This window comes from Photinus pyralis, unplaced genomic scaffold (genome assembly GCF_008802855.1).
Source record: "Photinus pyralis isolate 1611_PpyrPB1 unplaced genomic scaffold, Ppyr1.3 Ppyr1.4_LG6, whole genome shotgun sequence".
In the NCBI taxonomy this organism is placed as follows: Eukaryota; Metazoa; Arthropoda; class Insecta; order Coleoptera; family Lampyridae; genus Photinus; species Photinus pyralis.
The window spans coordinates 15,328,033-15,340,667 of NW_022170663.1; the positions used below are offsets into that span (position 1 = coordinate 15,328,033).

General features: G+C 35.1%; 1 protein-coding gene across 6 annotated transcripts in view; it reads left to right on the forward strand.

Annotated features, from left to right (window-relative positions):
- LOC116173216 (cyclin-dependent kinase 14) overlaps nucleotides 1–12,635 on the forward strand; it is an 84,763-nt gene that overhangs the window by 63,707 nt on the left and 8,421 nt on the right. For all 6 annotated transcript variants that reach the window (XM_031490557.1, XM_031490560.1, XM_031490554.1 and 3 more), the window contains one exon: nucleotides 6,331–6,459. In XM_031490557.1, the coding sequence (XP_031346417.1) occupies nucleotides 6,331–6,459 (129 nt within the window). The remainder of the gene's footprint in view (nucleotides 1–6,330; nucleotides 6,460–12,635) is intronic.

Sequence of the window (12,635 nt, forward strand, 5' to 3'; positions counted from 1 at the left end):
CCAAATTCGAAATAAATGGCTATAACTCCGAATATCCAATTAAAACACGAAGGAAAGAAAACCTTCTAACTTGATTCTGGGGTGGAAGTAGTTTGCGAAAAAGAACGTGTCTTTCGGGATTGGAGTGCCGATCATATTGGGACGAATCCACCAGAGAGTAAACCACCCACCATTATCGAAAACTTTAAAATTTTCAAGATCGGGCGACTAGATGAAAAGTTATAGACCAAAAACCAAACTCGAAATAAATGAAAAAGGGCTAACTTTGGATGTAATGGTCAAATCTTAAAAATTTTGCTCGTTTTGGATTCTACAGACCGAAATCTATGAGAATAAATTATTTTTCGGTCGATTTACAATAATGCCGATTTTTGGTAAAATGGTAAGGCTTATATTATAGCCTTGCTATAAATTCAGTCGAAAAAGTGACTTTTCCGAAATCGACCGAGAAGACATTTTTCCTTATAGATTTTGCCGTGTAGAATCCAAAACTTTAAAATTTTCAAAATCGGGCTACTAGATGAAAAGTTACAGACAAAAAACCAAATTCGAAATAAATGGCTATAACTCCGAATATCCAATTAAAACACGAAGGAAAGAAAACCTTCTAACTTGATTCTGGGGTGGAAGTAGTTTGCGAAAAAGAACGTGTCTTTCGGGATTGGAGTGCCGATCATATTGGGACGAATCCACCAGAGAGTAAACCACCCACCATTATCGAACCACCCCCTATCTTTCACGTCTAGTAGGTAATTAGTATGTAACAAAATCGATCCGCAAGCGTCGATTAAATTCGTAGAAAAACAAAAAGCTGCCGACGTCCCTTCAAGTTATAAGTGGCATCTAGAAGACCTAGTTTGCATTTGGTGGAGTAATTAAAAGGTATATCGTAATTATCCGCTTCATCACCTCGCGCGCGTACATGAGCCAAACGAACCTGGAACAATTTCAAGTTAATTTATGACAATCCACTTTTTTTACACGATCATCTCTAAATTATCATAAAAGTTTGTTTAAATTTTGAATTAATTGCGGTAGAGCCCCCCCGACAATTTTAGATTAATCCGGGTCGGTGCGCCTAATTTACTTAGTTTACAATACACATCTTCTCTAAATTATTCCTCGGGTTACGGCGCGGAGAGGTCCTTAAATTTATTAGAGGTACATTTCAGGCGGACAGGTGTCCGTTGTACAACAAGTAAGCAATTATTCATTACTACGCGTTGTATGTGGGCGATTACAATACATGCGAAATGCGTTAAGGTTTCGGACTTTTGTTAATTAATGCCGTCGTTTTAATCGCCCAGGGAGAGCAATTGTTGGTGGAAAGTGACGATTGAGAAATTTAAAGGGGAGAGAAGAGTTTATTTGTAGTTTAGACGGTTTATTTAAGTTTCGTGGTAAAACCGACAAGCTTTGAAGTTTTCCAAAATGTGGAAAGCAACGACATACAACATTTAATCGACTATAAAGACTTGTTGTAAGGGTTTTTGCATACAAGTTTATATTGGACGTCTTTGTGCAATAATCGAGCTCGGGGGATGGAGGATAAAAAATATCATAATAAGTAAGCAATAATTAAAAGTAATCAGTTGGCGTATCCCAAACACTTTCTTATTGCGTAATCACTCTAGATATGAAAAAAAATGTCGTTCATATTTTTGTCCATGTACTTATAATGATCAAGGACTAATTATTATTAATTACCTGTGTACTACGTTTTTGTATAATAGCATATTTTGTAAATTAATTAATTATAAGGGGAGGATATTGTTTCGCTTTCCTGCATTTGCTTTCCCGTAGATACCGCTACCGAATCCGATTATTTACTGTTCCAACTTAGGGAAATTGCAGTGCGCTTTAATTTTGTTTTATCATTTACTAGTAGCCGGCCGTCGCTTGCCCTTTAGAATTCCTGAAACTGTCGTTTAGTCCGTTTGAGTTTGCCCGAGGCTTCCGAGACCAATGCGCCAAAGCTTGACCAGGGACAAGGCCGTACCCTTGGTGGCGCTCGAGTTCACCCGCCCGTTCCAAAGACAGAACATCCAGGTTACAAAAACCCGGCAAATTTAACACTGCTTGCTTTTTTGGTATGAATATTCGTTTTCGTGATCGTGATGTGTCAACAAAAAGCAAAATGTTAAAAAAAATCAAAACGGTGCCACATTTTTACACCAAACCTAATTTGCGGCATAAAGTCTTCAAATTATTGGTGTAGTCGCCAATATCCATCTAAAACAACAAAATTAGTTTTCCGCCTAAGATTTTAGCTAAAAAATGGGGCTGCCTCCCTAAACAAATTTCTTGAAGAATCTTTATAGATTGAAAAAGGTTTCAGAATCAAAAAAATTATCTCCAATGTCCTAGATATCCATTTATTTTATTTTCTTATCCCTCTTGGTCTGGGCGCTCAATTACAGAGTGATCCGCATAATGCTTTTTAGGGGTGCCTCTGCAGAAGGTCTTAAGTTGTTCTATACTACCCCGGTATTTACCTTACGAACTAGGAAAACTGCAGGAAAACCTAATTCGGAGTAGCCGGCAGAATGCTCAAAACTGATTTAAGGAAATTCTCATCTTTGTCACAGATGAAAAATTCTTACCTCAGCCCAGGTTCCGACTACTTTCGGAGATATCCGGAAAATAACGAAATTTGCAAAATCGTTTTTATTTTTTACTGAAGTAATTTAAAAAGATATTTTGAAATAAATGACACGTTCCCTCTACAAGATGCTACTTTTAAATTTTAAGTTTGACGTTTCGTTTCCAGTCAACTATCATCAACTTTGTTATGGAAGTCATTTTTACTTTTTATGATATTTGATAGAGAATTTTTTTTTAATTTAAAAAATGTAAACATCATTATTTTCTCATAAGAAATAGCGTTATTTATTCGTAGAAACGCAAGAAACTACGTACGTACACTGCCCAAGAGCCAAGACAAAGTTTTCTAGGCAAAAAATTGTGATGTTTACATTTTTAAATTCAGAAGAATCAATAAGAAAAAACAAAGTTGATGATGGTTAACCGGAAACGAAACGTGGAATTAAAAATTTAAAACTAGCATCTTGTAGAGGGAAAACGTGGCCATTATAATGTGTTTTTTGAATTTTTTTTTAAATAACTTCAGTATAGAATACAAACGATTTGCAAAATTTAATTTTTTTCAGTAAGTGGTCGGAATTTTTTCAGTTTCAAAACTGCATTTTGTTAAGCATCAAAACACGCAACTTTGCCAAATTTAAACTACTTACCTATCTCTCACAATTCCCGAGAACCCCATGGTGGTCCTCGAATTTAAATCATCCTGTGTACCGGGTGGTTCAAATTGGATACTTTATTACTATTATTTATGGAAACGTCCTTTATTTTAAGATACAGAAAAAATGGGTTTTGGTGACTGGAGCTCAGTTTTAAAGACAAAATCACTGGCCCAAACAGAATTCAGCTATCTGTAATCGTTAGGGGGCGTTTCTTGAATTTAGTCGATTTGTTTAATGCCTCATAATTTTATTATTAAAGATAATTGATTTTGGTAAAATCTTTCTTAGAGTCTACGTTTCCATGGCGAACAAAAGTTGGTAGGATGGTTTAAAACGACAATTTCTTGGTTTACTACATTATTTATTTATATATTATATGACTTATTTGTTTTATTAACATAAGTTTTCACCTTCGTTGATTCTTATGTGTTATAATTATGAAATTAAAAATATTTGGAACTAATAAAAATTTCCAAATGATTAAGAAATTGTCATTTTAAACAATCCTGCCATCTTTTGATCGCCATAGAAACCTAGAAATCTGCAGTAAAAATATTTTAATGCATAAAAATCAATATTTCAAACAATATTTAATATAAATGTAACAAGTTAAACATCAAAATTTAGGAAATTTTACGCTCTTTTCAAAAACTCCAAAATATATAGGGTGGTCCATATGAAAAAATGTAGTTTAGGGTCGTATAAGAAAAATCAAACACCTTGTGTTAAAACTGTGTAACGCAATTCTACATAAAAAGGTGCTCTAACAAAGTAAGCGAGTTAAAAAGTTATGAGGCGATTAAAAAGAACCGGATTATGTTGGTGATATTCTCTTTAAAATTGACCTCCAGACACCTAGGTCCATTTTTTCTATCTCTTAAAATAAAGGGTATTTTTATAAGAAAGTGTTCAATTTGAAGCACCTTGTCCGTAGGTTACCAAACAATGTATCACTTTTATGAAAGTTTTATACCACAAATAGAATCAATCTGAGATACAGGGTGAAAAGTTTGAGATGTTGTCATATCTTCCCAATGTAAGATAGAAAAAAGATAAAAACCGCCTGTTTTATTTATTTTTACGTAGAATCTAGTGGCGTAGTTACAAAAATTTTTGGAGCAGCGTTTCTGAGATTAGACCCAAAGATAGTATTTTTTAAATGATACACCATATAATGTCAATCAATAAAAAGCTTATTAGTTACTGTTTTTAAATAGTAGGTCATGGTTTCATGGAGATTTTGTTTTGTTTATTGTGTCCACACTCCACAGTAACCAAGGCAGCCGATACCAATCAATAAAAATGGGTGACGGTAGAAACATAATTATGATATATCTCAAAAAGTCAAACTTTTCGTATTCCCCCTGTATGTGCATATTAAAAGTTTCATAAAAACGTGTCACAGTCTCTATCTTTAAAAAGAGCTGAGATAAACTGCAGTCTCAATCAAAATAAACCACACAGTACATTAGAAGCTATGGTTTACGAAAATACTATTTTTTTGGAACCAATTCGTCCAATAATTTAATTGATTAATTTTAGTTTGTTTTAATTAGTATTACGTTTTGAATTAAAATTTAATAAACATACTTTACATACGCCCGTGATAATGTCTTTCGTTTTCCTCCAAAGGCGTAAAAATCCTTAATAGAATCCAAGGGTAGTTTTTCAGGACATTTACGAATAGTTCTTACTAATTTTTGAATTTAAATATGTACGGGGTAACTTTCGAAACGATCGTAAATGCAACCCTTTATAAAAATGACTCTTACTTAATCTCTCTAAAGTCTTTTAAATTCTGACTCACTCTTCCTTCACATCTTCCTTCCACTTTTTTCTTTCACTTTCTTCCCTATAGGATCTTTTCTTCACGCCCCTTTCAACGCTCTCATTTGTGTCCAGTTTCTAGTTTCTTCGGGACTTTTTCCCAAACGGGTCCTTCCCTTAAACGGGTATCGCCTTTATTTATTGCTATTTGGTTTACTTTACGAAAATGACAGTTTTGCGCTTTCCACTAACACCATGTTTGTGAACAAGGGAGTGTGGGCTATACGTGTCCCATATCCATAAAACAAATTTACGCTTCAGCGTGAGAAGGGATCAGTTTATCGATACCCTAAAGCCTAAATGAATTAGCGGGTGAAGGTTTATAGTATATTAACATGCACGCCGCCTGCCTTAAAGCCTCTTCATTGGGTTGAAACTTTGTCAATATTTCACTAGAGAAAAAAAATCCCGTTCACAACAATTTCTTTGTCAAAAGATAAACACGACGAACTCTTGAATGAAAGCTCTCGCCAAAATAGTTTTTCTTTTATATGGAACAATGGATTTCAGTTTGTTGAACCCATTTACAGAGCTCCGACGCGACTCTATATATCTTGAAAAAACATGGAAATTAATTAAATTTGGAAATTCGTTTTGTTTTGTCAAACATAATTCCCATTTTCATTATATTAAACCCGGAAATAAGCGCGTTGCGATTAATAAACGAGCAAAACAACTCCCCAACCACGATCATAGAGACGCGTACAAACTCTAGACACGCTATCGGCTGTCTATTTTGGCTTCCATAGATTTCGCGGTTCACTTAACCCAATTAAGCTACAAAACACCCCGCGTTCATAACTTTCGTGTGGATAAACGTCACCTGACTCCATCACGCGGTTTTTGGCGGGCCGCCAAAGGTTCACCTGCGGGTTACAACTGTCAAGACTCGTGGATCTCAATCACTCTATTCGTAATACTCGCGGTAACAATGGCGCAATTATCACTTATTCGAGTTTGCGAGATGCTTTGCCATGTGGGTGGAAGATGAATGGATCGATAACGGGGTCACAGAACGACAGTTCAACTCCCCGAACTCCAGAGACCCGGCCCGGTGCTCGCACCACGTATAAATAGGTCACTCAGACCCCTTTCTACAAATCGTTCGCTTTGTTTACAAAATGCAAACGAAGAAAAAAAAAACGCAATATCAACCCTTGAAAAATGAACATTACGGTTGACGTTTAATTTCTTAGAGTATAGACATTTAATATTAATGCTCCACTTCCTTTGTTTGCAGCAGTCTCCAAGGAAGACCCAGAGGACCACGTCTCCGGAAAGTTACCTTACAACGGTTACAGTGACGAATTCCTCGACCGGCTGGAACCGAACGGTAACATTCCCGAGGGAAAGGCTGATCTCAAGTACAGTAAGTGGCATTCTCATTTCATAGTTAATTTCGACGTTTCCACATGCAAATCTTACACCAAGCATTTGCTTGTGTTAGCTTTGTAATTGTGTTTGTATTGTATGCATATCTAACGCCCTTTTGGGAGTGTCAGTCGCACTGTTCTCAAAGAAGTATCGAAAAATAGGACGATTTTTTGACCGTAAGACTATAATGATTAACTTTGAATGTTTTATTTACATAATATACGTTATTATTATTCTTTTTTTATAAGCCACAGTTCGAAATGTAGGGCTTTATTTTTAGAGGTACAGCGCGTTTTGGAGTTTTTTCTCTTAATCACACCAGAATAGCTCTAGGGACTTCGCTGATTACAAGGAACGAAAACCTTCCAGAAATGAACTGGCTTACTTTCTCACTTGTTTTCTTCTAATTTGCATTTTACAGTTTTACATTATAATAGTGTAGCGAACATTCCAAATATCCCAATAGACTTCTAGGCCAAAGATTAGACATTGGCGAAGGCCGATATGACGTAATCTTTCCGCGAAATATGACGTGGTTGTTCTAGAACATTCTAAAGCGTTCTTGAGCACTCGAGAACATTCTTTTATATGAATTGTTTCAATTGTGAACTTGCACGAGCTCTCCCCGGGAAACATCGGACTACCCTCGAGAACATTTTAGAAAGAATGTCGTTTGCTATATAAGCAAATCGAATTGTAACTAGTTTTACGAAGAGGTTGCTGTGCCAAAAAGAGATAACAACAGGAATGGACAAATCCATAATCCACTTGAAAGCGTCAAACCAGTGACAGACCTGCCTTACCTCTTGTTATCTCTTTTTGGCGCAGCAACCTCCATTTAAAACTCCTTTAACGTGGAGCACCATTCGTTGTTCACCGCCCGCGGTTCGTAAAACTAAATACCCACTTGCTCTCTAACTCAAATTATTAATATAAGCCCTAATACGATATTCACTCATTTTACGGACTTATCGCCCTCTAACTACGTACACAAAATCTCCCAGATACCTTCAATTATCTAAACACCCTGTATATTAATCCCAAATGAAAGCCACCCTCACCTATGGAAAATTCTCCTCTATCTAGTAAACAACGATAACTACAATATGACTTAAATTCGATTAACACCATGCTCTAATCCCTTCCCTTAACAAATAATAAAATCCACTCTGTAGGGAAGATAATTATGCTAACATTAGCGAAGCTAAATCGACATTCTCCAAAACGATTGCAACATAATTCGTAATTTTTAAAACGTAATTGAAGCGACATGAAACTTTTACGTAGAGGGTGGTTCAATTCGTGACTCCCTAACGGTTAGAGATACAGTGTAGGTTAAATAACGCATTCGAAATTTAGAAAAAATCTTTGAAAGTAACTGGGATCTTCGAAAAACTGAAAATGTCAAATTTCGTTTTCATTTTCCCTAGCTTGAACGGTCGGAAATGAACGGTTCCCGTTAGCACCTTCTATGGGCACTTTTTCCCCGAAAATCTGTCTCTTATCAGAATTTCCATAACAGGCTAGATGTAGAAGCTACAGACTACTACTTTCTTATGGGACTTTGTAACGGGAACCGTCCATTTCCGATCGTTTAAGCTAGGGAAAATTAAAAGGAAATTTTACATTTTCGGTTTTTGGCGATATCTCTGTTTATTTCAAAGATTTTCAAAAAATTCAAATTTATTTTTTAGTTACAAAAAGGGACAACTCTGCCCCCATTTAATCTACACTGTATTTCTGACCGTTACGGAGATGCCAATGGTGGGCCGCGAATTTGAACCACCCTGTACATGCGAAAACATTACTATGTTATATCTGTAACAAATAAACAAAACTACCTACTCCTAAATGGTATTCTCAACTGTTATCTTATTTTTTTTAAACCTTGCAAATTCAAATTTATAAAAGCAAACACCCCCGGAAACTATCATTAATCACGTGATGTTTTTTAGCAACTTTTTAAACCCTTCCCCTCCGGCGATTCGTAGTGAAATTTAAAAGTACCTCGCCCTTGTAATATTTCGTGATTTTTCGACCCCCCCCCCCTCCTCCATTTTTCATTTGGAAAAATCAACTTTTTTAAGGATTGAAGTTATTAAAATTTACCATTAGTTTTAAAACACCCTGTAAAAGAGCGATCAAAATTTAAATTATTCTCATGTAGCATAATGTAGGTATTATTGATTTTGGAACATTTTTTGAAATTCAAGTTAACGGAGTCATAGGTACAGGGTTCAAAAGAACAGCAGTAAAACACGAGGTCAAAAATTTTGAAAACTTGAAATGCTGGGTATAGGGAAATGTGGTATCAAAGTTAAAAGTTAAAAGAAAAAGGTTTTCTCTGTTTAAAAAACTAAATATTCGCATTTTCAAAACTGAGAATTAATATCTGTAGGTATTGGTTGATTAAAAAGGGCATTAATTCCAAAAGCTTTGAGATTTGTCATTATACGAAATGTAATTATGAGTAGATTAAGAAAACGAGCCCTAGAAATTTTCAAAAATCTATTTGTAGGAATCTTGAATTTTTTCAGATTATGTTTAAATTCATAATATTACATATCCACGGGACTCTGAGCCACAGTCGAAGCAACCTATAAATTGAGTATTAGCTCATTTCCTTTATACAGGGTGATTCAAATTCGCGGGCCACCATGGGGATTTCGGGAACTATAAGAGATAGCCAGGTAGTTTAAATTTGGCAAAGTTTGACGTTTCGTCTACAGTCAACCATCATCAACTTTCTTTTTTCTTATGGAAGTCATTTTTATTTTTTGTGTCATTTGATGGAGAATTTTTTCTGATTTCAAAAATGTAAACATCACTATCTTTTAATCAATCTTTTAATCAGTCTAAGACAAAGTTTTCTAGGCAAAAAAGAAAAATAATCTAAAAAAATTGTGATGTTTATATTTTTGAACTCTCTTTTGAATTCTCTATCAAATGACCCAAACAGTAAAAATTACTTCCATAAGAAAAAACAATGTTGATGATGGTCAACCGGAGACGAAACGTCGGATTTAAAATTTGAAACTAGCATTTTGTAGAGAGAAAAAAGTGGCCATAATAATGTGTATTTTTTTCGAGATATCTTTTTAAGTAACTTCAGTAAAAAATAAAAACGATTTTGCAAAAGTTCAGTGTTTTCCGGATATCTCCGAAAGTAGGTGGAATTTTTTAAGTTTCAATACTGCATTTTGTTAAGCATCAAAATACGCAACTTGGCCAAATTTAAACTACTCTCTTACGGTTTCCGAGATCCCCATGGTGGCCTTCGAATTTGAATCAGCCTGTATAGCATATTTTATATTGGAGCAAAAATTGTACATTTAATAACTGGAAAACAGTTATTTTGGATGCCTGTTGCTAACTCGTTAATTAATTATATATTAAATATATAATTAATAATTATTTTATATAATTAATAATTATTTGTTCCTTAGGTCCGGTACCTGTACAACCATCTAAAACAGTATTTGAGTATTAGAAATGGTTAAAATTCATATCTGGTTTAAATTGAAATTTCATTATGAACTGGAAACACTTGGTGGCCGTTGAAGTTTTTTTTTCAATTGATGTTTATTACGAAATTTTCAAGAAAAAAAGTTCGCTGACGTGATGAAGTGTATGGAAATGTTTCAAATTTTCAATGGTTCGTTAATTAAGTTTGTGTGAAATTTGTGTGTTCGGTGGGAAACAAATTAACACGTGTCTGATTTTCCATTTATTATTTCAAATTGAAAAAACTCAGCACGTAGTTTCCTTGAGATTAGATTTTTGCTCGAACTCGTGCACTATAAGTGTGATGGTTGCTGAAAAAAATTAAAAAAGCTCCATTTTTCTCCTCTCTGCTCTTCCAATAAACACTTGTCTTACATCCTATACAGAGTGCACCACAAATACCGAAAGGTCGATTATCTATGAACCGATCTTTTTAAAGTAAATCTCTAGGGTAAATAGTAAAGGATTCACTAGTCACATTACAATTTTTTCCACTTCCTATTTAGCCGGAAATAATACCTCTATGTTGCTGTGTGCAATGGCATGCGTTCACTACGCCACCCACAGAACACCTGTCCAGCTAGCTCAAAACAAAACAACCCTTAAATTTAGAATTGTAATTATCTTCTTCGTAGACGTTCGGCTCTTGACACAATAAAAAATCTCAGTGTTGACTTGAAATTAATAATTTGGAGACTTAGTAGTTTCTAAAAACCACAAAATTAACATCTGACATAATTCTTGGGCACGAAAAGAAGAATCTGACATGAAAACTCTATCCGGGTCGCACGATGGACTCGAAAAAACACATAATAATTGATTGAGAATTACATGAAAGAAATAACAAAATCCCTTAAAGAAAGAAAAGCTTACAAAGCTTGTTAGGGCATACTACCCCGCACGCAAACGGTCGACAATTAAAATAAGAAATCTTGTTCCATTTTTGCGTGCGGCTAACCATAGCTAACAATGTTTTGCTTTGCAGTCTGCCTCTTTATTGGTTAAATTTTGGTTATTTCCAAATCGGATGTCTCTCATCCACTCATTTTTCCAAAATTTTTCCCAGGTTATATAATATTTTTTGACAAAAAAAATTAGTTCCAGATCAAAACTGTGATAAGTGATTAGAAATTTGAAGAATCATTAAAACAGCTGCATTTTTCCGCGGGCGAAATCCTGGAGGTTGAGAGTGGTGGAGAGTGATATTTTGCAATTTGTGGCAAAACTATTAATTTTTATCTAAGTACTTTATTTATTTATTTATTATAGTTATGATGGGTCGTACCATCACAAAAAAAAAGACTAATACACAAATTGTCAATTTTAACACCTAATTTTCCTCAGTGATATCAATGAACTTCGTTGATATATTTCCCAGTCCCACATTTTTTCATTTCGACATTGCGCTCCCTCAAGAAATAAATAAACAATATTCGTTTATAAGAATTTATTACATAATTCAGGAGAAGGTTATTGTCAGATCGCGTGCTTTGCACCTGTGGAGTCCCACAAGTCGTTTATGATGATTGCCGTTTCCAGAGCATCTTGTTCCTATGAACGTCTTGCGAAAACGTCACGCTGACCAAACGCCTCAGTTTGTTTTAGCAAAAGTACTGACACGAACAAATGCCCTTATAGCGTTCCATTTCATAATTTGTCAAAATTAGCTAATTTCCGCAAGGAATCGCGTTTCGAAACACATAAATCGCAATCCACAAATTCTCGCTCGCTTCTGGAAAAGTTTATCAATTCCCAACCGAGCCATTTGTTTACTTCATAAAACGTGTCAAGCAAACTATATACGTACTATCATGAGTAATACAACATCGTAAGTTATGATTTAAAGGTGGTGCACGTCCATTAATTTCCACCGTGCGCCGCTTCAACCCTTCGGAGCGTTCACCTTGATAATCCATGAGTCACAAGCGGTTTTCCACCATAACGGGCGCTATTTATTACATCATTCAAACCTCCACCCCTTTAATGTCCAATTAGAAACACGAAACAAATAACGCGCGGACGATGACGAGGAAAGAGGTGCGACCTCGCTAATTAGGTCAGATCGAGTTGATTTTGGAGTAATTACCGCTTACGGCCATTCGTCATTCTAATTTATACCTCCCTCGCAAAGAAAATGAATTGCGTTATTATTCAACGGGGTGAGTCGGAGTCGGTTTCATGTTCGTTCAATCTCTGTATATGTTTACAAAGACTAACAATTTCTGAAACTTCATCCGGTATCTTTGAAAAGTCGCAAGAAGTCATTATCAATTAATTAATGATTTCGTTAAATGTCAGGGTTTGTTTTTTAGATTAAAAAAACTGAGTAATTTTAAGATTTCTTATTTCATTTGTCGACCGCTTGCGTGCGGGGTACTATGCCCAAACAAGATTTGTAAATTGTCAGCTTTTTACATTTACATTTTTGTCATTGTCAATTAATAAATTGTTTATTCGAATCCATTGTGCTGGACAAGTGTCTTGTGGGTGGCTTAATGACCGCGTTTCATTGCACATAGCACTATATCGTTGACATTAAAAGATGAATGGTCAATCATTAAATATATCTTTGATTGAGGTACGTAATTCTAAGAAGATGGAAGTTTCTTTCAATTGAAATTTTACGCAGGCTCGCGATTACCCAATTGTATTAAAATCTGGCGCATT